Genomic DNA, 25,572 nt, shown 5'->3' with positions numbered 1-25,572 from the left:
ATTAAAGATTTAGATCATTATTTCATTTGTATGCACACATACACTCATCTTTTATATGATCTTTAGTAGAGACCATACTAAGCTAATCATTTAAGAATCTGCATGTTCCTCCTGTTTTGATTTTATAATTGTATACTGACCACTGTCCAAATTTCTGAACTTTTTATAAGGCAGAGGATACTGGTTGATTCTAATCTGCACTGCTTTGAAGTCTACTGCATCTTCTCATAACATTTCTGACAGTTAATAAATTCCTAAAGGTCTATTTTTAGATACTTAATGACTACACGATACTACATATAAAAGGACAGTAATACAGAAATTTAGATTTTCAATGGTGAATTAAGAAAAAGATGGCTACATGAGTGGAAGTAGGGATGAAATTAAAACCAGAAACACATCACAAAAACAAAAAGCATTCAGCTTTAAAGAATTATTTTAACAGGAAAAAAAAGGATTCTAGATCAAAGCAATCATTAAACACATGGACAACTGTGGAGCGCTAGTAGTAAGGAGTCACTGTGTCAGTGATTCTTTCCCCTAACCCTCCTTCCACCCAAGCACTCCCCCTCACCAAAAAAAAAAAAAAACCCAAAAAACAAAAGTAACACATTGAACGGAGCAATTAACAGAATTCAAAATTTCTTTAAAATGAATGCAAAAGAGAGATTAAAGCAACTGGGATCACCAAATCCAGAAGTAGATGACTACTCTTTAAATTCTTCAAAAATGTTAAAAGTTGTAATAATGATATATGGAAAGATAACTAACTTGTCTTTCTTCTTTGATGTTACAAATAAAAATCAGAAATGGGTTCAAATTAAAAGTACAAGACATTATACAGAAGCCTGAACATCTTCATAGTAAGAAGTCTGAGTATTTAAATCTGAAGGTACTATTTTCTTCTTAAGAGTGATTTATCCCACAAGTGACTAAGGCAAGGGAGATATATCAAGTACCTTTTGGTAGTCTTTGACGATGACAGTTTTATGAATTCTTTGCTTATTTAATAGAAATCAAGTCAGTTACTCTGTTCTACTTCTTCCAAAGTTTTATAGTACTATATTATGTTTAACAAAAGGCATTCAAATATTAAAGGTATGCTTAGCTGCTCAGTCGTGTCCCTCTCTTTGGCACCCCATGGACTATAGCCCACCAGGCTCCTTTGTCCGTGGGGATTCTCCAGGCCAAGAATCTTCCTCCAGGAGATCTTCCCAACCCAGGGGTAGAACCCAGGTCTCCCACACTGCAGGCAGATTCTTTACCGTCTGAGCCACAGGGAAGCTCATGAATACTGGAGTGGGTAGCCAATCCCTTCTCCAGGGGACCTTCCTGACCCAGGAATCGAACCAGCGCTTCCCGCATTGTAGGTGGATTATTTACCAGCTGAATTACCAGGGAAGCCCCAAATTTAAAAGATAGTATATAGGCAAAGGTCCTTTTCTCGGTATAATTTTGCTATATCCTTAAACAGACATCTGTTTAGTTCAAACCAAAGACATTTCATTAATCTTCAATCTTAAAATACCGAATATACCTTCCAATGATGATAATGCACCAAATCAGGACAGGATATTCTCATTTAAACATTACAAATCAATGCTGACACTCTAATTATTAATTTCCGCCTTGTAAATAAGGTGTCACTTCCAGTGCATGAAGTTAAAGTCAAAGAAAGACAACCAAAGCTTATCTTTTTTTTAAGTATAATCACCCCTATAGTTCACTTATTTACATGTACATTGCTAGCTATTACTATTCCAATTACTACACAACTACCAGATTTGCTATTCAAATTACATGCTAGCAAGTCAATGAAATTAGTCTCTATTAAATTTCTTATATAAAATTTAATAAAATCATACAATTAGGAACCCAGTATTATTTTTAAGTAATCTCATTTTAATTTTACAACCTGACCACCAACACTCAAGAAAGGAAAGTAAACTTTGTTAACAATATTTAAAAATTCCCTAACTTTCCTATGTCATATTGAGGACTTACTGATTATACAAGGAAAAGCAACAATTCACCATCTTATTCAATGTGAGCTGCTGTTTCAACAACAACAAAAAAATGTTTTTCACATGTTATTCCCTGCTCCCTTTTGTAAACAAAAGATTACAACTCTGTATCTGCTGATTTATGAATGCAGTCAATGGGTAAAAAGTAAAGGAACCCACTATGGAAGTGAGTCCAACACTTCACCCTCTGTAACAGGTACTCAGAACAACCAATCAGAAGATACTCTAGACAGATATGGTCCACAGCATTCCCAAATCCTCCGCAGAAATTCAAGATGATAGAGCTGGAAGAACTCTTAGAAATCACAGATCCCTATTTTCTAGTTTTACAGAAAAGGAAACTAAAAGCCTAGAGATTTTAGTTGGTTTATCCAAAATTAGTCTGAAGACTAGAACATAAACTTTTAATAAGGTAATTCCTCCAACATTCCTTTACCTTTCTTTGCCAGAATGGCAAAGTCAGGTTATAATTTTAAAAGCAAGTTATACTAAAAAAACAAATGGAAAACAAAGAGAATACCTAACAAAAAAACAAACCTATCTTACTTAAAGACAAAAGTGTTCACCAACCACAAATTTGATTCACCAGTAACTAACATACTCCTTTTCAGTTCCATTCACATTCTATCATACTTTTTTCCCCTCCACAAGAAATTCATTGTTAAAAAAAAAAAAAAGAAAGAAATTCATTGTAAAATAACTGCTTTCAGGCAGACAGCTTTTCTGGTAGTTTCTAAAGTCAATGTGTCTTTTTTTCCTGCTGCCATAATCCATGCTGAGAATCACAACCTACAGCTGACACAGTACTCATTCTTCCTTTTACACAAAGTCCTCTTTAATGAGTTAAGAGGTGAGGAATAAAAGTGTTTCAAAGTCCTTGTTTCTCCTCCACAGCTAGAATTTCAAATGACTAGAATTCCTTTATGAACAAAAAGGATGGTGGGGAAGAAGAGTAATAAAAATGTGGTTTTTAAAAAACAGTTTCTAGCTAAACCGTTTCACTTTTAACTACTTTGAACAAACATCTATTTGCAAATTTTTCCAACATTGTGATTAAGTTTTGTAAAATAAAATTAATAAGCAGCAAGTCAAACATTGCAATGTTAACTTATAGTACAAAATCATTAAGCAGTCATTTATCAACTACTGTGTGTAACAAATCTTCACATATTATCTTATCACACCTAAATAACAATTTTGCAAACCTGTAGTGGAAAGAAACACAACCATTTTAAAAAAGACAAAAATAGTACTTTAAGATCTTTTCTTCGAAGACTGTGTCAGCTATCAAAGTAAATGAAATTAAGGCCTTCCTACACAGTGCCTGGCACTGAGCTGCCTCTCAGCAAGCATTTGCTGAAATAAATGAAAGAAGTGAAAATTAAAACCACAGGAAAAACCCATATTTGTAATAATATCGTACTGAACAATCACTGAAACAGTCCTGGCATGCTCTTAAAAACTATACATTTACACTATTGCATTTAATTCTGATTCTCACTTCATGAGCTAGGAGGGTTACTCCAACTTAACTAGTGGAAGACCTAAGACAGAGTGCAGTGGTTCTCAACCAGGAGCATCTGGAAGTTGCTCTGGAGCATCTGGAAGTGAGGGCATCTGGGTCGCCACACGGACAGCAGAGGTAACCTAGCATTTAGTAAGTGGGAACCATGGATACCAAACAGACCACAACATGCTGGACAAACCCAGAGAATCATCCAGCCCCAAGTGTTAGCATTACTGAGACACTGACAGAGAATAAAGGGACAAAGCCAAACAGCTCACAGTGATTTAACCCTGGCTCAAAGACAAAATCCAAGAAATCACTGGGGACCAACCTAAAGGCAACCAAATATAAAACTGTACCAACTTCTTAAGCTAAAATAGGTCTAGGCTACCTTCTCAAAATGGCAAGAGGAATAAACTAAAAGATGATATAACTTCAAACTCAATACTACTCTGCTACCTTCTTTTACCAAGTTTTCCATTTCTGTCTTGTAATTGCCTCAGGGCAGTATTTGAGACCTTTATCTGCAGCTACTCCCTCTAAGATCTGATAGAAAGAAGTTGTCAAGTCTTGCCCAGTTCCCATTCTACTTCCACTGCTTGGGTTCCACTTTGCTACCCATATGGATTAATAGTTACATACTAAGGTTGCCTTGGTTCTATTCTTTTCATCCATGACACACTGCCCTGTTAATCACCCGAAACGTCGAAGTCTACCTGACAGCCTATCTCTCACATAGTTACAGTGATTCCTTACTGAACAACACCCAGGTAACTCAGGTTGACACTCAAGTTTTTCCACCAACTGGTTCCTTATTTCTCCCAACTCAATTAGGATCACAATTTCAACCAGTCTCTTTAGTATCCCTCCAAACTACCATAACTCTCCTTTCTCTACTTTTGACCTCAGTTAGCCTAGAATAATTTTCCAACTTCTTCTTTCCTACCATTCTGAATCTCATCTACTGATGTGCAGAAATGTCAAATGCAATAAATTCAACTGTAGTTTCACTTTGTGTTATGTCAGTAGCTGCTGCTGCAGCTAAAACACTTGTCATGTCTTTGCAAACCTATGGACCACAGCCCACCAGGCTCCTCCGTCCATGGGATTCTCCAGGCAAGGATGCTGGAGTGGGTTGTCATGTCCTCCTCCAGGGGATATTCCCCACCCAGGGAACAACCTGCATCTCTTATGTCTTCTACACTGGCAAGGATGTTCTTTCACTAGCTCCACCTGGGAAGTAGACCCCTAAATAATTCTAATTTCAACTATGTGTAGTTCTACTTAGAATCAAAAAGTTATTTCTTGAAGAAACCATTTAATACAGCATCTTCATTTTAAAAGAAAGAACAAAAACCAAACTCAAGGACACATAATTCTTTAGTGGCAAGACATGAACAAGAGATAAGGGCACAATTCATAATCAAATGTTAACCCTTAATAAGTGCTTATTAAATGAACTCCAATGTACAGAAAGCCTTTTGTAACTCTGCATTCAATAACCTTACACTGAAAGACAGGACTATATCTTATCAAAGCAAAGACTGCCGACCATGTTTTCCACAAGTCAGGAAGACAAAAATGAGGTTCTTTGATAATTCTGATACTTAAAAAACTCATGAATTTTTATAAAACTTCAATAAATTTGAAATTCCATTTTTGGGCACAGTCCTTGAAAATGTCATATGTAAAATGACCTCATTGTGTTTAGAAAAAAATACCTTAAAAATAAGATCAGGGTAGACCATAGTTACAACAGACTATGATGTAATTCAAAATTATACTAGTAAACCAGGAGTCTAGATAAGGATAAGAGCAGCATTCCTAGCAACGCCTTCATTCTTCAGTTAGAACCATTTTTCTCCCTTTTACGTATTCCATTTGGGGACAAATGATTATTTTATCCCAACAGTTCTGATGCCTAGATTACTTGGAAGAATCAAACTGCATCCACTTCTACATGGCAAGAGAATTAAATCACTAGTACATGACTTGGCATATAAAATTATGCTCTCCTGCTTCCTACCAGCAAGTTCACTCCAACTTCATATTCACTCCAGAAACCAAGAAGGCTGAACAAAAAGCATGTTTATATAATTAGATCAGTCATTTGCTATACATTAATGCAGCAAATACATTCAATTTATCTTGCCTCATTATTGGTTAGATACTATTTAAGGATTCAGATTTCCACAGTTCTTATCTACAGACATTAGATATCAGATGTAAATTCCCTATTTTTTTCCTAATCTCAAAACAGAACTTAATATAGTCCTTTAACATTTAGGAAGATATTCTATTAGTTAAATTAGATATGTAATTCAAATTCTAATAGCCCAATCCCACTTTTAAAAATCTCCTACTCTGCTCCACAGTTAAATGAAATAAAAGACTTTGATTTACAAGTATATTTCTGTCCTAAAGACACCTTTTAGAACAAATGTATTATAGGCTACCAAGGACTGAAAGAAACTGAATAAAACAGTGAAAAACATAAAAGAGCTAGGGCAAAAGAACAAACTTAGAATAACTCTGCACATTAAATCAGGAAGGGGCTTGGAAATAAACTATAGCTGCCCAGCTTTCAGAACAAAGAATGGAGAAATGAACAAATTTTAAACGACATATGGTAGAAATTATATAAGAATAAAAAGATCTTAGTCATTTTCTACAAATCAAAGCCATAATAAAGCTCATGAGCTTATCTTCTACCTAAACTTAACAGGAAGAACGACTAGGTGGTATTACAGGTAGGCAAACCAATTTATCACTCTGGAATGTTCACATAAATCTCATAAAAGGGAAAGCAGAAATATATTTGGTAAACTCCTTTCTTAATTTCATTCTAAATATAGTAAGAAAGGTTTTAAAAAAATTAAGTATAAATGTAAATTATAGGTTTACTTTTCATATAGCATTTAACTATTAAACACGTACAAAAGCAAAAGACTGGTATAAGTGATGATTTTGTACACCTGATCCCTGCTGTCATGTGGCAATTAGCATTAGGCCTAACACTTTAACCTCTCCCTTTGTGTATTAATAATATGCTAATTACTCAAATGCATTAGGGATAAAAAGTCTTGTTTAAGAAAAATATTTGGTTTTATAAAGTCAGCCTTGCTTGCAGTACTTATTATATTAAGTTATAAAAGGAGCAGACTGGCTGTTAAAACAGTTATGTACATAAAAAAATTGAGACCACATTGAGTCTCAATTGGGAAAATAGTAAAAATTAAACCCACTGAAAAGAAAACCAAAATAATCTAAAAATAACTAATTTAGTTCCACATTTTTCCCCCTTTGAGTCCAGGTGATACTCTTTTTGGGAACAAAAAAATTTGCTTTTCATTCTAAACAGTCTATCTAGATCCAACCACACACCACTTTTGTCACTCCCCAGAGTTGTGCTCAACAACTAGTACTCACACTGCCCAAATTTAAATCCCATTTTCACAAGACTAAAATAGGAACCCTAGACTAGAAAGGTATTGATCACTGGATATAGGAATATCTAAACGAATGAAGCAAAAACTATTTCAGTATCAACTAGATATTTGGGCAAGAACCATTTAGACATACTGTCTTAGAAACTCACAAATTGAGATCTAGCCTGGTCAGATATTACCATTTTACTAGGTATGAGTGTACTATTGATATTTACTATGAATGAGAGTCTTTACTTAGTAACACAATTCAATGAAAACTTTTATCAGTATTTTGAACATGGCACTTCAATCACAAAGGAAACGAGGCATATCCTGATACCATATATAGCCCTACCTTGAAATGAGGGCTTTGAAAGGTAAGGAAATGCAAGATACTTGTTAAATCAAATGCAGGCTTCCCACCCCCTTCCCTTCTCAGGAGGCAGATAAATTGAAAATGTGGAGAGCACAGTTCCTTGCTTCTCTGTTTATTATCTGGTGTTTTCGTTTTTTCCTATTTATCACCAACATATTACTTCACTAATATATAGGAAGCAGATACCCTGCTGATGGTGAACAAAGCATTTTCTTTTTAAAATCTCAGGCTTAAGTTTAAAAATAAGGGCAATGTAGGTAAATGCCACAGTAAAAGTAAACACAATTTTACTTCAAGTTTAAATAGTTTGAGAGGAATTGTGAAATATTCTCCATTGTTCAGACTGAAAAAATGATCTTGAAGAATGAGTAGATATTTGGAAAAATATGCTATGATAAAATTATAGTTCATGCATAACCAGGAAAAATATTCTCTATACTAATACTTCAGAGTATAGTAAACCTCACAGTATTTACATATACATCACAAATGTAGACCATGATGGGAAAACATATCAAGACAGTATAATGCAAATAGAGAAGTATACTAAGAAAATGCTCTAAAACTTCTAGAAAACAGCAACACTTTGTAACTATATAAAATTTACATTTGTTTTCTAATTTTTCTAGATGATCAAGTCAGAAACAAATTCAATCTCTAATTCAATAGAATAATAAATAGGTCATAATTGGAACATCTACCATGAACAATATTTTTAAAAAGCAAATAAAATGTGCCTTGTGCAACTGTCTTTAAGCTTCATCCTCAACAGTCTGTCCAACAGATCACTACTATAAGCAGATATATTTCCCCTTAGGAACTTCTACCTCTCGCAAAGACAGTAATTATTATAGCAAACCTTTAGAACTCTTTTGTGGATACATGTTTTTAGCTATGTATAAATTGAGAGTCAAGAAACAACACGGCAACACACAACCTGAATGTATGTATCATCACCGGGAGAAACACGACCGCAGGATTTCACATTAATACCTCATCATACCATTTCCTTGGAATTACACAGGAAAAGCAACTAATCAGCAATAGAGAATGACTGGGGAAAAGTTCAATTAAATTAAATGAAAGGATACAGCCTTAAAGCACCAGTCTGAGTTCCCACTGCCAGGATCTTCTGCACGGGATCAAAGGCCAGGGCCGAGGGTTGATAGGGAAATCCATGGCGAACAGTCTAGGCATGAGCAAGTGACATCACAGCAGCCAGGGCAGGAAGCAAAGTTTTAAAACAGAAAAGCCAACAGAGACATTAGAACCTAGAACCAATTAAGACCCAATTATAACGGAAACAAAACACACATAAATGCACTGCTATTTTAAAAAAACTATGAAAACTATGAATTCTACATCACATAAAAACTTATGCAAGTAAAACCTGAAACAACAACAAAAAAATCGATCTCAGTGTTACATTTCTACTTTCTCATCACAGTGGTACTCTTTAGAAGAAAATTTAACATTCTTTTTACTATTATGTCTGAGAACAAATGATTATAGTTGGCAGTGGTCAAAATTCTATATTCATTCGAAACTGCAACTCATGCTTATTTCAAGTGTGATAACTTCATCCTTACTTTATTTCTATGCTAAATGCAAGTACGTTTAGGGAAACGCTTCATAATTAATTAAGGATTCAGCAAAGGAATTAGCAAAAATCTATCTCATCACGTTGCAACCATAACAGAATGAAAATAAATCCAGCATCTATTTTTGCATTTTGGTATTAAATCCTTACTTTTAGAACACTGAAGCAAAAAGTATATACACACTTAAACTCTGACTTACGAACGCCTGGTATTTATGAAGAAGGCAGGTATTAATACCGACACAAGTTTGTATTTCTCATTGAGCAGCTGGTGAATTAATTCGCTGCATCATTCTTTCTGAATTACACATCACTATGGCAATTGCCGTACCATTAACAGGCAAAAATTCCACTTCTAACTTTTTCACCAAACACAAGGCTAGCAAGACCCTGTGATTTCATATGTAGGTCTCCTACCACATTTTAAGGTAAAAATGAGCCAACATCTAGTTGAACACGTCTAGCTTTTTCATAAACAACATTCGTTAGACACTGTTCCCAAAGGAAACTTGGAAGTCGGTGAAAGATCTATCAAAATGCTTGAATATAAAAGTCGTTAAGATTAAGAATACGAATTAAAGGTCAGTATGTTGGAAGCAATCCTGAAATGATTGCCGCATGTGAAAATCAACGAAAAGAGGAGTAAGATGATGTCAATCTCCAAAATAGCCCACCAAGCAAATGTGTGCTGGGGGAGCGAGCCCTTGATTCGCGGTATTGAGTATTACTGGCGTTCTAGCCCTGTCACTCGGGCGCAAAGCCCGAGGTGCCCCTAGAACGACCCCAATTTTCGCGGGGCTGCGCGCTCCGTTCACCTTGCAGAGCTGAAAGTGCTCGGACTGGAGCGTTTCCTGGATCTCGGGCTCCCGGTTCCCAGGTGGGTGCTGCTGCTGCTGCTGCTGCGAGGCCGAGGACGAGCCGGCGGTCAGGCCGTCCAGCACCTTCCTGATGTTGAATTTCCTCATGGTCGCGGCGGGGCTCCCCCGCACACCGGGAGCCGAGGTAAGGGGCGTCCCCAGGCGGAGGGGAACCGGCCCGGGCCGAGAGCAGCTTCGACCGAGGACGCGGAGGAACAGGCGCGAGTGGGAGTGTGAGGGGAAGGAGGCAGCTGGGGAGAAGCGAGAGATAATCCGAACAGGAAATGCTGCGACGACGAGAGAGCAGCGGCGACCAGAAGCCCCGCCGGCGACCCCTCTCGCTCCGAGGCCGCCGCTTCAGCCGCCGCCGCCGCCGCCTCGCTCCGCGGCCCGGCGGCACAGCAGTGGCGGCGGCGCCCCGAGCCCGCGCCGCCCAGCCTCACCTGGCGGCGGGCTGACTCTGCGCCGTGCCGCCGCCCCGGCTCGCCCCCGCCGCCGCCGCCGCCGCGTCCATGGCCCGCGGCCCCGCCGCTCGTCGTCCGCCCGGGCCCCCGCAGTCCCTCAGCGCTTCCTCCCGCTCCGGATCCGCCTCCTCCTCTTCCTCCCGGGGGTCGCCGGCTCTCCGTCCGCGCTCGCCGCTCGGCCTCCTTGCCGCTCAGCGCCGCTGCCCGCCGGGCATCGCACGCAGGGCGCCCGGGGTGGGTCCCCGCGCTCTCCGCCTCGCTTCAACGCGGCTGGGTCGGCCCGCCCTCGTTCCTTCAGAGCCCCGGCTGCCCTCCTCAGGCACCGCCGTCGCCGCCGCCCGCGGTCCCGCCCGGCCGCTCCGTCTCGCCTCACAGGGCGCCTCGGCACAGGACACCAACGCCCGCTCCGAGCAGCAGCGGCGGCCGCAGTTACAGCGCTGGCCGCGGCGGTGGCGGCAGCTGGGCCTCGGCGGAGCCGAGCTGCTGAGCATGCGCACCGCGCGTACCCACCCCCTCCGCCGCCGGAGTGGAGCTGGGGCTTAAATTATCCTCTGCGAAAATCCCAGACCGTGGCTAAATTTCTCCCATCTCAATCGCCCTGCCAGAGGATGCAGCTGCTTCTCCTGCAGCTGGGGTAGTAAAAATGTTGATGACTACGAAGCAGCAGGAAACCTTTATTTCAAAATCGGTCATTAAAGCGAGGGTTTATATTCTCACCCTTTAACGAGGCACACACTCCCGGCTGCTGGCTGCAAAGTGATTGTTGCCGCTTTATTGATGGTCTTTGTTTTGAACTAATTTGGATTTGGATTTTGGAAAGAGAGCGTCTAGACAACGGTTATTTCTGATGCAAGAATATGAACAGACTTAGAAAGGTACTAGGAAAGAAGATGAACCTAGTGGGAGGGAAATGAATTCTTTCCTGAAGCTCTTACTGTTGGTAGGATGAAAGCGTGGACCTGGCAGGTAGCTGCTAGAAGGGGATAGGCTGCCAAAGGGAACCGGCTCCAGGGCTGGATGTCTGCCCCAACCAGTGACACACCAGCCCTGGATTCAGTCCGCACGCTAAGGTGGTGGAGATGAGGGCGGGAGCGAGGGTAGAAGTAAACAGCGCGGGCACTCATTTCAGAATCTTCAATCCGTCCTGTAATGCTGTTGTCCACTAAGCAATCTCCAGTAGCTTCTTCACTCTTGCATGGAGAAAAGGGGAAAGAAGGAAGTTTTCTCTCGAATCTTTCCATTGCTTCACTGTCACAATCTCACTTGGATGCTCACAGACAAATGCCTAGCTCAAGTTTGAAAAGATAGATTCACGCTGCGGTTATCTTTTCCGGAGAGTGAGTTTAACACGGAAAGGCGGATGGGAAGCAGAGGTACTTGATTAGGGAGGAGTGGGAACTAGGAAAAACGTAAAGAAAAGCTTGGAAACCATAAAGACGAATTCTAATTCGTGAGGTGGGAGTGGGAAGAAGCACACTTTCCCAAAGCTAGCAACTGCCAGCCCCTGACGCTTGTGAGTTACTGAGGGTTTTCTGAACCATCAGAAGTGCCCGCCCTCTTCCTTGTGATTGGTCGCCTCCCGCTCGGTGCAGGGAAATTCTCGTCAGGGTATTGGTTGATGTGACAGGCTGTCAAGAACAGTCAACAAACCAGTGGCTAGTGAGCCTCGGGAATTTCGGGAAATGTAGTACTCTGGAACTTCCGCATCCAAGAAGGATGTCTTACACTTGAAATCTATAAAAATTGTTTTAATATTTATTGAATTTAACATTTATTGAATATTTATTGAATTACCTAGTTAATTCACTAGGTGTAACCAGCGATAAAAACAAATTTTAAGATTTTTTCAGGCTATTTCTAAGTGGCTCTGAAATTTTTGTTTACTGATTTAGTTCTGTGAAACACATTTTTTGAGTGTCGAACACTTTGCTAGGTACTGGAGACTCAAAGCTTTCTACAAGCTCCGCAGTGAAATGGGAGCAAACCTGAACTAAATAAATAACTGTGAAAAAATGTGATGAGTTCATTGAGGGAATCATGCAAGAGAGGGACTGAAGAGGGTTAGCAGAAGGCAGGAGAAGACCTGCAGGTGGGGAACTCATCATAGTTGAGTCCAGGTGAGGAGGAGTTGGCTAGGTGAAGAGGAGGGAGAAAAGCATTAGAAGCCAGCTGAAAGATGGTCAGAATTACCTGGAGAGCTTTTAAAAAATAGGTATATCTCCATAGGAGTAAATTGCAAAACAGAGAGATCACCTCCCCACAGAATTTTATGATCCACCTTTTCACCTAGTTTGAAAATATATCTGTTGGATGATTTGTCATCACTGGATTATGAAACTCTTTGGAGAAGGGACAATTTCTTGCTGAGAGGCTTTGTGGAGTAGTGGAAAAATCCTAGACTCGGTTGTCTGCCAGACATGGATTTCAATCCAGACGTTGGTAATATGGGCAACCTTGGACAAATTCCTTACTTTTCCTAAGGGTCAGATTCCTCATGTGTAAAATGAGATTAATACTACCTTCTTCTTTGGGTTTTGGAGGATAAACTGGGGAAGAAAAATGTAAAGTTTGCACTAATTTAGGTACACATAGTAAAATGGAAAAACTACTATCAGGGTCCTTGGGGAGAAAGGGACTTCAGCAGATCACCAGTTTAGGCCAGTACCCCACCAATTTAAGGGGTGGGGACTTTTGGAATTTTGTTTTGATTTTTACACTTATTCCCTCTCATCAGATTATGAACTCATCCTGACATTCTCAAAACTTTGGTTCCTAGAGGACATGTAAACTTTAAACAATTTAAGATGAATATTGACATATCTGCTACTGTAGGTTAGCTTTGTACACTTGCAATCCATCTTCTCCTCTTTCAGAGACATATCTAGAATTCTGTTAGGTAAAAAGCAACAACACTCCCAAATATCTACTTTTGTGATGGCAAAGATAAAATAAGGGATCCTCAAACTCATGATACTTCTTATCAGTTTCAACTAATCAATTGGTTTTAAATTAGGATTTTATTTTAAAATTAAAATTAATTAGAAATTTAAAGTTTACAATAAAAATGACTAAAAAATTATTTATTTAATAATTTATATTATTTGTTAAAAAATTTAGCACATAGGTTAGTTTTACCCATAGTAATCTCACAACAAAATTTTATTTATTTATTCTTGTTTTGTTTGCTTGAATGAGTCAGTGTATCGATTCCAAACAATTGAATAGCTTTCTGCCTTTGGGAGAATTCAATGGCTTTCTGTGATATTCTCCCAAATGGAATTCTTTCTTACTTGCTTATTGAAGAATGGACCAGGAGATGATGACGTAATACTACATACCACTGACAAATTATAAATAGCTGTATTATTAATACATTTAGCTGAGTCAGGACAGCTCTAAGCAATATTCAGTTAATTCAATAGAAATTAAAAGGTAAAAAAAAAAATGATACATAGGAAGACAGGCAGCTTATTCAATTATTTGGCATGAAAGGTCAAAGACCAAGAATTCATAACATTGCTGAATCTGCCCATCTTCATTATCTTGTTTAAAGGCTACCAGGCTAACAAAGGCTCTGTTACTGGTCTCACAGGGGCAGCTGGATGCTGATTGGGAAGAATAAAGTAGAAACTGAAAATAAATATTTTAAAAAGAAATTATGTTACTGGCAAAAGCTTTCTGGAAGGTAGACAAAGTCTACCTCACCTGCTAAGCATTCATTTGTATTGACTTAATTTTCATTTATTGAGTCCCAAAGGATGTGTGCATGACAATAATTGATTCACTACACCATTTAACAGAATATTGAATTTAAATTATCCGTAAATTGCAGTAGAGATGTTAATTAGTTAGTTTGCCCGGTTCATGCCCCCTTTTCTGAATGGGTCCCCTAGGCCCTGCTGAAATGCTAGAACTGGACACCTCTGTTTTGATCCCATGACCATGTGTCTTGGTCTAAACTGATTGGTTCAAAGGCAGACACCTGAAGTAAGCCAAGCCAAGAGATCACCTTCTTCTGGGAATCTGGAATTGAGTCATAAAGATGCTGCTGCTAAGTCACTTCAGTCGTGTCCAACTCTGTGCGACCGCATAGATGGCAGCCCACCAGGCTCCTCTGTCCATTAGCCTCAAACTAAGAAGTCATGTAGAGCTGGGATTAAAGCTGAAAGTGCCCAGACATCTATGGAACCTAGGAGAACCGAGCAGACACACAAACTATACCAGAGAAGTAACTCTAGTGAGGTGGAAAGTCTCCATTCCTGACTTTCCAGTTCCCAATCCTTATTCCTTGGGAAATCTGGCAATATTTTCTTTCTTTGTGTTCATGAGTTATAATAGGTTTCTGGTTCTTGCAATCAAATATTCTGGTCAGAAATTTAGGTACAACCTGCCCCAAATAGGAATGTAGAGATATTGTAGCCATTTTTCACTGCCCTTTTTACTTTATACTCACAATTCTCCCTACAGTTAACAGGCTACTGCAGTAGCCCAGCAAGCAAATGGTGGCTTGGAACGGTTAAAAGTAGTGGTTACTGTGAGAAAGGGTCTGACTCTGAATTATGTGTTAATGGTAGAGCCAAGATTTGCTGACAGAAATGAGGGAGGGTATCAAAGAAAGAGAAGAGGGAAGGATAATGCCCCCATTTTCAGCCTGAGCACTTAGAAGAGTGGTGTTGCAATTTAATTTCCACATTTATGACTTCTGGAGAAATTCCAGTTACCATTTGTACCTGCGTGAACTGGACAAATATCATCAGCTAAATAAACAAGCCTTGTCTGGGAACAAGCAGAATCCACGATGTTGTGATCTTCTTTGTCAACCTCTGGCCTTTCTAGAAAAATAGATTAGGCAGATATTAAGGAGCCTTCATTATTCCATGGATTACCTCTATTACTATTTAATATTATTTGTAAGATTATCATTAAACTAAATACAAAAGTGCCTAGACAAAGATCAGTAAGTTCAAGGGAAAGAAAATTGATCAGTAATTAATCAGGATTTGATTTAGGTCATACCTGAATGGTCTAGTGGTTTTCCGTATGTTCTTCAATTTAAGTCTCAATTTTGCAGTAAGAGTTCATGATCTGAGCCACAGTCAACTGCTGGTCTTGTTTTTGCTGATGGTATGGAGCTTCTCCAGCTTCGGCTACAAAGAATATAATCAATCTGATTTCGGTGTTGACCATCTGGTGATGTCCATGTGTAGAGTCTTCTCTTGTGTTGTTGGGAAGAGGGTGTTTACTATGACCAGTGCATTCTCTTGGCAAAACTCTGTTAGCCTTTGCCTTGCTTCATTTTGTACTCCAAGGCCAAACTTACCTGTTACTCTAGGTATCTCTTGGCTTCCTACTTTTGCATTCCAGTCCCCTGTGATGAAAAGGACATCTTTTGGGGGTGTTAGTTCTAGAAGGCCTTGTAGGTCTTCATAGAACCGTTCAACTTTTTTGGCATTAGTGGTTGGGGCATAGACTTGGATTACTGTGATATTGAATGGTTTGCCTTGGAAATGAACAGAGATCATTCTGTTGTTTTTGAGATTGCATGCAAATACTGCATTTCAGACTTCCGTTGACTATGTGGGCTACTCCATTTATTTGAGGGGAGGCTTGCCCACAGTAGTGCTTTTGAACTGTGGTGTTGGAGAAGACTCTTGAGAGTCCCTTGGATCACAAGGAGATCCAACCAGTCAGTCCTAAAGAAAATCTGTCCTGACTATTCATTGAAAGGACTGATGCTGAAGCTGAAGTTCCAATACTTTGGCTAACTGATGCAAAGAACTGACTCACTGCAAAAGACCCTGATGCTGGGAAAGACTGAAGGCAGAAGGAGAAGGAGACAGAGGATGAGATGGTTGGATGGCATCACTGACTCAATGGACATGAGTTTGAGCAAGCTCCGAGAGTTGATGATGGACAGGGAAGCCTGGTGTGCTGCAGTTCATGGGGTCACAAAGAGCTGGACACAACTGAGCCACTGAACTGAACTGAAGTTCAAGGGAAAGTTCAAGGGAAGTGCAAAACAATACAAATTGAACCAAGTGAGCACTTAAACAGAAAATGTGAGGCATTCAGAACTATAAGAGAGAAATACTGTCAGATTCTTAAAAATTAGACACTGAGCAATCAGGTCCTCAATAAATTCTGATATATTTCAAATTATCTTTCTACAGTGGGAATGATAGTCCTTCAATGGGGCCATATTTGAGGTGAGAAATAATGCTTCTGGAATTTTTAATTACAGTATCTTATTTTAGGATTTAAATCTTATTGTAAATAACTTCTCATATTGTGATTTGTGGACTGAAGAGCTAACCATAAAGTTTGTACTTTATGCAATTAATCACATTTAATATGTTATAGAAACTGAGTAAGCTTTGAAAAGCAGTTAAAGTTAATATTTTTTTCCACCCCCAACCCCACTGCTTTGTTCTCTACCTTACCTGTCCCCTGTCTCCAACTATGTCCCCCCACCGCCAACATGCACACAAATGACCTCCCGGGAATCCCCATTAAATAACCTACTAACACGTCAGTACACCAAAATGTTACAAAATGTTACATATCCCTAGCTCTTGAAGCCTTGGAATTTGATCTTTCCTGAATGATTTCTTAAGACAAACTTTGATGGAGGGTAAAACACTCAGCACAAGACATTCTCTTCACCTATTTATACATGCCCCGCTGCTCTTCCCCACCTCATGGCAGTTTTTCCAATACCCCAGATCCCTCTCTCCTTAGAAATCCTAGCCTTTGCTCGATAGCTTACTTACTGTCTCCAAATCCCCCTTCCTCAATCCACTTAGACATGTTCTTGTATGCAGCATCTACTCCCTTCTCTCTGACACTCACCTAATCCTCTCAGTTAATCAGGAAAAAAAAAAAAAAAAGTGAACAGGCTGGAAGCACAAAGAATACTTTTCACAGGGAAGGAACAAGAAACATGATTATGTACACTGTAGTGGTTTAGTTCTGTTTGTTCCTGGCTCATAAATACATCCAGAGAGATAATAATCATGATGTTGAGGACAGAAAATGTCTAAAGTCTATAGAGCAAGGGAGAGACAGAAGAGTGCTGCCCTGGTGCGGTTTCCAGAAGACAGGATCAGGAGTCTGAATCCTGGTGCTTCTGTTTATCTGCCAGCAGGGTGATGACTGGTGTTCATTTCACAAAGATTTGCTCTGTACCCAGTTGGTGACAGGTACTTTGCTGAGCGTTATGGGAAATACGAACATGACAGACTTGCTTATGGCACTCAATAAGACGGCAGCTCAGTGATAAGCAAAATCCGTAAAAGGAATGACAGACATCAATGCCAAATGCATATTTTGACTCCTGAGGATTATTACTGTATATCATTTCAAACTCCTCCATACTAATAATGCCCTCCCATTGGGTATGCACTTATCGCTATGGTACCTTGTCCCAGAGGATAGGTTTCTGTGGAAGCAACACCTGGGGTTGGAAAACATGAAGGGTGGAGGAGGAAAGACACTGGAATCACTCAGTTCCCTATTATTCATCCAAAACCTCTGACTAGGTTTCATCCAGACCAGCATGACCTAAATATTTTTGCCAAGACAATCTTGTTCAGCAGGCCCCAAAACACAACATCCCTTCCTTGGTTTCCTCATAACCATAAAGAGGGTGTAACCTCAAGGTGTGGCTTCCTAACTAGGGTAAGTGGAAGCCCTTGCACACATAGGTTAGTTCCTGTTCACCCTTCAAAATGGAGAGGTGAACCTCTTTTGATTTCTGTAGGGGTAAAATAAGTGATTACTTTCAGCCCAGGCCTGTAGGAAGACAGAGGCATGATGCTCCATGTTAAGTTGAATGACTGCACTTCCGTGAGGCCAGTGGAAGCAAGATCAAGTTTGAGACTACCGGTCAACCAAGAAACTTTTTCTTTGTGAGGATTAAAACGATGCTATAAGGATTTCAGTAACATCATGGGTCAGATCTATTGTTGAGTAATAGCCTCTGTCTCTGTGCTGTTTTAAATGGTTCATATTCAGTTTTCAGTCATGAGGTTTCTTTCCTGTGACTTAATGAAGGATTTGTCCAGTGTTCTGCAAGAACATCTAACCTTAGTAACCCACAGCTTGCCTATGATGCAGTGCATGACATTGATGCATGCATTCCTCTGCAGTGTCAGCCTCTTAATCTGTCTTAAACGAGAAATTTTCTGCTTCTTCATGATGCGAGAGTTTGTTAAATTCAGGAAGTTGAGAAGGAAGTTCCATGATAGCGTTATCGTGGTTCACCAGCCTAGTGGTTTCCTTTAAGAAGGCTCTCACTGCAGTTGAAACTTAGAGCGGAGGTGCCCATCTGGTGATAATTTTGTGTTACTGGGTAGCCTACTTGGGAAACTCTATGCCTCCTTTAGTATTCAGATATGCAGAGCTGATGCTCACTCTTGTCTTCCTGTTCCTTATGTCCTGGCAGAGCAGAGAGGACTCTATCACAGAGACAGGCATACCTGGCTTGTGTCACTAACTAGGTCATGTCAGACTGCTCACTTAAGTGTTCATTTCCTCATATGTAAAAGAAAACCCAAGTAGAGGGTTGTAAGATGAGAGAAAAAATATACAAAGTTCTTAGCTCAAAACCTGTCACATATGTTGAAATTGTTGTTGTTCAGTCATTAAATCATGTCTGACTCTTTGCAACCCCATGGACTGCAGCATGCCAGGCTTCCCTGTCACTCACTATCTCCTGGAGTTTGCTCAAACTCACGTCCGTTGAGTCAGTGATATAATCCAAATATCTCATCCTCTGTCTCCCCCTTCTCCTCCTGCCCTCAATCTTTCCCAGAATCAGCCTTTTCCAATGAGTCAGCTCTTGGCATCAGTTGGCCAAAGTATTGGAGCTTCAGCTTCAGCATCAGTCCTTCCAATGAATATTCAGTACTGATTTCCTTTAGGATTGACTGGTATGATCTCCTTGCTGTCCAAGGGACTCTCAAGAGGCTTCTCTAGCACCACAATTCAAAAGCATTGACTCTTCGGTGCTCAGCCTTCTTTATGGTCCAACTCTCACATCCATACATGACTACTGGAAAAATCATAGCTTTGATTAGGTGGACCTTTGTCAGCAAACTGATGTCTCTGCTTCTTAATACACTACGTTCTTCATAACTTCTTCCAAGAAGCAAGTGGCTGCAGTCACAGTCTACAGTGATTTTGGAGCCCAAGAAAATAAAATCTGTCACTGTTTCCACTTTTTCCCCATCTCTTTGCCATGAAGTGATGGGACCAGATGCCATGATCTTAGTTTGTTGAATGTTGAGTTTTAAGTTAGTTTTTTTTTTTACTCTTCTCTTTTACCCTCATCAAGAGGCTCTTTAATTTCTCTTCACTTTCTGCCATTAGGGTGGTATCATCTGCATATCTGAGGTTACTGATATTTCTTCAGGCAATCTTGATTCCAGCTTGTGCTTCATCCAGTCTGGCATTTTGCATGATGTACTCTGCATATAAATTAAATATGCAGGGTAATACATAGCCTTGACATAGTACTTTCTCAATTTTGAGCCAATCCATTGTTTCATGTCCAGTTCTAACTATTGCTTCTTGACCTGCATACATATTTCTCAGGAGGCAGGTAAGGTGGTCTGGTATTCCCATCTCTTTAAGAAATCTCTACAGTTGTGATCCACATACTTAAAGGCTTTAACATAGTTAATGAAACAGGGGTAGGTGTTTTTATGGAATTCCCTTGCTTTTTCTATGATCCAGTGGATGTTGGCAATTTGATCTCTGGTTCCTCTGCCTTTTCTACATCCAAATTATATATCTGGAAGTTCTTGTTTCATATACTGTTGAAGTCTAGCTTGAAGGATTTTTAGTATTACCTTGCTAACATGTGAAATGAGTGCAATTGTGCAGTAGTTTGAACATTCTTTGGCATTGCCTTCTTTGGGATGGGAATGAAAACTAACCTTTTCCAATCCTGTAGCCATTGCTGTATTTTCCAGATTTGCCGCCATATAGAGTGCAGCACTTTAACAGCATCATCCTTTAGGATTTTATTCAAATAAATTTCTGTGGATGTCTGTAGGTACTGTCTAGGTGATCTTATTCTGTTCCTGTGACTTCACCTTTATTTAAACATTGATAACTCCCAGATTTGTATGTCTGTTTCAAACCTTTCTCCTGAACTCCAGATGTGATTCATATATGCCTCTTGACATTGCTACTTGAATATTCAAAAGACATCTAAAATGTTACTGTCCAAACTGAATTCTTCACTTCCAGCCACAATCTACAGTTTATATCCCTCATAATTGTCTCTTTGTAACGGGTGACTGTCCACCCAGATGTACAGGCCCACATAAGTTTTCTTGGATCATCTGCTTCCCTACCTACCCTCCTCCCCCGCCACACACCCATACAGACCACACACCTCTGTTTCAAGTTTACCAAAAAAAATCCCATCAAAACTTTCTTGACAGTATATTCATGTATTAGGAATTTGACCAGTTCTCACAATTTCCAACTTCATGCTTTAGTCCAGGCCAGAATAATTTTTCACCTGGATTTTTTCAGTATATACCAAATTCACCCCCTTTCATCTATTCTTTAAAAAGTGATCAATTTAAAATGTAAGTCGGAGTATGTCTGTGGGTACTCATCCTCCTCCCGTAGTTTCCCACCTCACTCTGAATAAAGGTCAGAGTTCCATGCAGTGGCCCAGAAAGGCCCTGCAGGGTCCAAGCTGGCTCTGTCCTTATCTCATCTCATGCTTCCCTGGTTCACTCACCTTCGCCCCACTTGGTTTCTTACTAATCCTTGAACCCAACAAACACACTTTGTGCCTTACGGGCTTTGCGCCTGTTATTCCTTCTGCTTGAACCAGGAGTTAGCAAATGTTTTCTTTAATGGGCCAGAGAGTAAATGTTTTCAGTTCTATGGGTCACATACAGCCTCAGTCACAATGACTCAACATTTCCAATATAGTGCAGAAACCCATAGACACTGAACGAATGAGTGTGGCTGTGTTCCAATAAAACTTTATTTACATGAGCAGGTGGTGAGCTGAATTTAGCCGACCTTTGGCCAATATTTCTCTTTCCTCAGATATTTATGTGATCCATTCCCATGTTTCACCCCTCCCTCCCTCCCAAACACACATGTGCTTGTGTGCATGCATACACGTGTGTGTGCACACGCGCGCACACACACACACACACACACACAACCATACACACTGGTACTTCCCATGTCTGCTCCAGACTCCTTATTTTTTTCCCTTTTTGGAAGCGACTTTTAGTTTCTTGGGAATTAATTCTAATTAATTGCTCTATTTAATTCTAATTAATTGTGAATTCTAATATTTGCTCTTATTAATTCTAAAATAATCAAGTTTGAAAGAAACAAAAAGCTCTGTCCCGCTGCCAACCATCATTTTCTCCCACAGAAAGCCTTGGCCTCTCCAGGTATTATGGAATGGGTGTTTCTTATACCTGCGTGGAGAACTGGGAATTCTGGAGGATTCACCAGAAAAGTAGCTCTAGGGGTCGGAGAATTTGGAATGAGGGAGTGGGACTAACTCAAAAATGGAAGCCAAAGTAATCCTGGCAAAGTCAAGCCTACTCATTACCTTACACACTATGCATTTATTTGTAAGGGACTTTGTTTTCATCTCTGCTGTGTCCCTGGGGCATTCAACAGTTGACTGAGACAGAATGAATCAATGGGCTCTGGGCCAGAAGGCAGGACTTCCTTCTTGTTTCTAGTACAAGCCAAATAACCCTTTAGCTTGTCACTTAACCCCTCATATTATAAATGTCCCTTTGTGAAGTGGGAAAAAGATGAGACATACTATAGAGATCAAATTAGATAGTAAATACTAACAAACAAAAACCAAAAAATAAAAAATAATAGAAATGTGAGTTTTGTTTGTCAGTATACTGCACACTAATCTCTTTTAGGAAAAATCTACTATTCTTAAAATCAAAGAACTTTGACTTATTTGGAGTTCTACAAGACTGAAGGTCTTTAGGTCACTTTCTCTGCTTCAAATTTTGTATACAGAGGAAAAAATTGAAATCTTCAAGAATCCTTTGAAGACTCAATCTGATTTTCTTTTTTCCCCCAATACTCTTTTATAACCTAAGCATCTACTACAGAGACCAGGCAGAGCTGATTATTTGGACCTCTGTTTTGTAACTGAAGAACTGAAAGTTTTCAAATTTTAATGAATTAAACCTTAAGTTATATCATTGACCTATTTGTTTCTCAGTAATTTGATCTACAAGCTATGATTTATGTTTATAGGATATTTAAAAGGAAAGATCATATGCCAGAATACTATTGTCATCTGTTTATAACCTCTAGTTCCTGGTGAATTAATTCTCATACTTGGTCTTATTAATTCCAAAGTGATCACGTTTCAGAGAAGCACAAAGATCTACCCAGCTACAAATCCTCATCTTCTCCCACAGAAAGTTCTGGTCTCTCCAGATATAGCAGAATGAGTGTTTCTTATACTTGGGTAGATAACTGGGTGCTACTTGCCAAGAAAGTAGCTTTAGGGATCAAAAAACTTGGAATGAGCTATTGATGCTAACCAAAAAATGGGAGCCGAAACAATTCTGGCAGAGTAAGTCTCATTTTGCCTGATGCCCCCGAGCATGAATTGTTATGTCCAATTAGCAAACATAGGATCTGAGATTTTCTTGGCCACCATGCAGCTCTGATTGTTGCTTTGGTGGCAGCCAGATAATTATCCAGGAGCAGATTTGGGAAAGGGACAGAGATCCGTGAAAGAGGATCTTTTGAAACGTGATTATTATAGCAGCAGACACAAAGTTCACGGTGTATGAGAGAGTGAAATGTTCTTCATCTTCAAATGATAAAATTATTTTCTGACTTGAAGCTCACCCACCATTTTTTTGAAGCTGATGTGGAAAATTAGTCTCAGGAGCTCAGGTAAACTAAGGGCTTTTTCAACCATAAGTTTGTAAACTCAGTCATTCCAAGGTGTTTGCTTTTTGTCCCCTTTCTCGATGCTGCCCTGGTGGAGAAAGAGAAATGTTGACTTGTCAGCCTTGGTTTGACTCACCAGGTCTTCAACACAGGAAATAAATCACAGTCTTTCAAAGGACAAAGAGATGGTCTTAGGAGCCTAACTCTACTCCCTGCATCTGCTGAGATGTAGCCATGTATCAACAGATTTCTAGGGAGCAGCGCCCATGCTATACCCATCTAATATGACATCCTTTGTCCAGTTGTGAGCCTCAAACCAGGGAACCTTTCTCAGCCTTCCCATGCCTACATCCTGATATGTTTGTTTTCCTGGCTTCACCAACTGGATGGGGGTGGATGCTTTCTTTTCTGGGAAGCTTGTAGTTTCTCTGGACCTCACCTGGAACGGAATGTTATTGAACTCAGTTTCGGCTGCTCACCACTCAAAAGCCAATACTTGAGAAGCAAGTGTTGGTTGGAAAAGGAAAATTTGCTTTATTCAGGAGGTCAGCAACCTGGGGAGAAGGCAGGCTTGTGTCCCAGAACCAACTCTGAAGATTCTGTACAGCCATGAAAGTTTTTAAAGGAAAAAGGGGAAAATAATCTCAGTGAATTGTTAAAATAGAGCATCAGATTCTCTGCCATCTGCCATTGCATGCAAGTGCTGACTCCTCGTGAGCCTTCTTTCGATGCTATCTTGTTCCCAGAGTCTGCTCTCCAGATTACTAAGAGGAAGCTGGGGAAAAGTTGTAGTCATCTGTTAAGCATTTATTCTTCATTTCTACCTCTTTGATCTAAGAAAAGAATTAGCAGGTTATGTGAGGCATTGTGTGTGCAAAATATTTGAAAGGTGTGCTTGGGCCAGAAGTTAGTTAAGCATGGGGACATCTCATATGAAAGTTAGTTAAAATATAGCTTTAGTGATGTGACAAGACAGCCTTCTGCAAAGAGCTGCTTACAAATCCCCAGAGTCAAACATGACTACATTTGTATGGGATTATGGGTGAAGGTCTATCTTCTATAACTTCATGCTGACATAGGACATCATATTCTTAGAGTGGAAGATGCTGACAGGGGTCTGCAGCATTTCTTTGCTGGCAGTTTTAGTGTTTGCTTACATATACAGGCAGTACAAGCCACAGTTATTTTGATGCCCGCAAAAATACAGATTACTGTTAATCCCATTCTCTTAAGGCCATTTCTTGGAATTGTGCTAGCCACAGATTCAGAAGGAGCAGCTATGTCATAGCTATAGTCTGGTCATCATGCAGTTAGTTCTTTCCTTCTGGTGGCAGTTATGGTATCTGTGAAACAACTCAAGAATGTGCATCAAACATGGAAGGATTCTGTGACTCTCTTGTTCTAATCATTAACTGCTTGAGTTCGCTCTTTGGTGACTCAGAGGAGACCTGGGAGACCTCAGCTTTTCTACATGTAAGAGGGGGAGGACATGGAGGGACCTTTGAACTTGGAGGGGCCCCACAGGGTTTTGCTCAATTTCAAGAAGCACAGGTTCTTCACTTGTGGATCATCAAACTTAAAGAGAGCCAAAGGACAAAGAAGATACTCAGAAAGATATTGAATAGTTACATTTGTGTGGTGCCTTTCACCAATTCTGCACTCCATCTGAGGGTGTGGGAGGAGTAGGGTTCCCCATGCTTATATATAACTCTTCAACCCTTCCTTTCTGATTAGAATTTAGGGATATACCTCATCAGTGAAAACTTTAAGATTCAAAATCAAAGTTTTAACCAGCATCATAGCAAATATTCTGTTAACTCACCTTGACTTTGACTTTCCTCCCAGGTTTAATTGACCATTCTCCAGCAGTCAGTTATCTTTTTTCTCAGATTTTCACTTCACTTGTCAAAGTTTTTAGTTGATTTTCTACCCAAGTACTGGAATAAACACCATTCCTCCTAATATTTTACTATCTCTGCCTTTGTGATTTTTTCCTTTGTTAGCACTGACTTTTTATTTACTTTTTGTGATTAATGAATTTTCTAAATCAGTAATTTGGAAAATGTTGCATGGACTCTTGATTGCTCACAATCCAAACAACTAGAAAACTCAAAAGACGGTAACAATCCTAAGGTTCAGCATCACAGTTGGTGGTCTGAGTGATGTTGCTGTGATGGTGCCTGATGCTGGTGTTATTTATGCATTATCAATAATCCATAATTAATTATTTACTGAAATGTTTTATGTATGGAGATATTGATTCAACACATTAGGAAAAAACCAAAAACCAAATGAAAGCAACACCAATAAATATGCACACATATATTATACTCTAGTTATATGCTTTCTTTTGAAAAACTTTTTATTTTCATTATTTTAACATTTTATT

General features: G+C 39.7%; 1 protein-coding gene across 3 annotated transcripts in view; it reads right to left on the bottom strand.

The window, feature by feature from the left end:
* STXBP5 (syntaxin binding protein 5) overlaps window positions 1-10,045 on the bottom strand; it is a 153,293-nt gene extending 143,248 nt beyond the window's left edge. For all 3 annotated transcript variants that reach the window (XM_043456790.1, XM_043456791.1, XM_043456792.1), the window contains exons 1-2: window positions 9,751-10,045; window positions 8,427-8,524 (exon numbers count right to left, since the gene is read on the bottom strand). In XM_043456790.1, coding sequence (XP_043312725.1) covers window positions 8,427-8,524; window positions 9,751-9,900 — 248 coding nt within the window. In that variant the 5' untranslated portion in view covers window positions 9,901-10,045. The remainder of the gene's footprint in view (window positions 1-8,426; window positions 8,525-9,750) is intronic.
* Between the last annotated feature and the right edge of the window lie 15,527 nt (window positions 10,046-25,572).

This window comes from Cervus canadensis, chromosome 33 (assembly GCF_019320065.1).
Source record: "Cervus canadensis isolate Bull #8, Minnesota chromosome 33, ASM1932006v1, whole genome shotgun sequence".
Taxonomy (NCBI): domain Eukaryota; kingdom Metazoa; phylum Chordata; class Mammalia; order Artiodactyla; family Cervidae; genus Cervus; species Cervus canadensis.
This window is presented reverse-complemented; position numbering and strand designations above follow the sequence as displayed.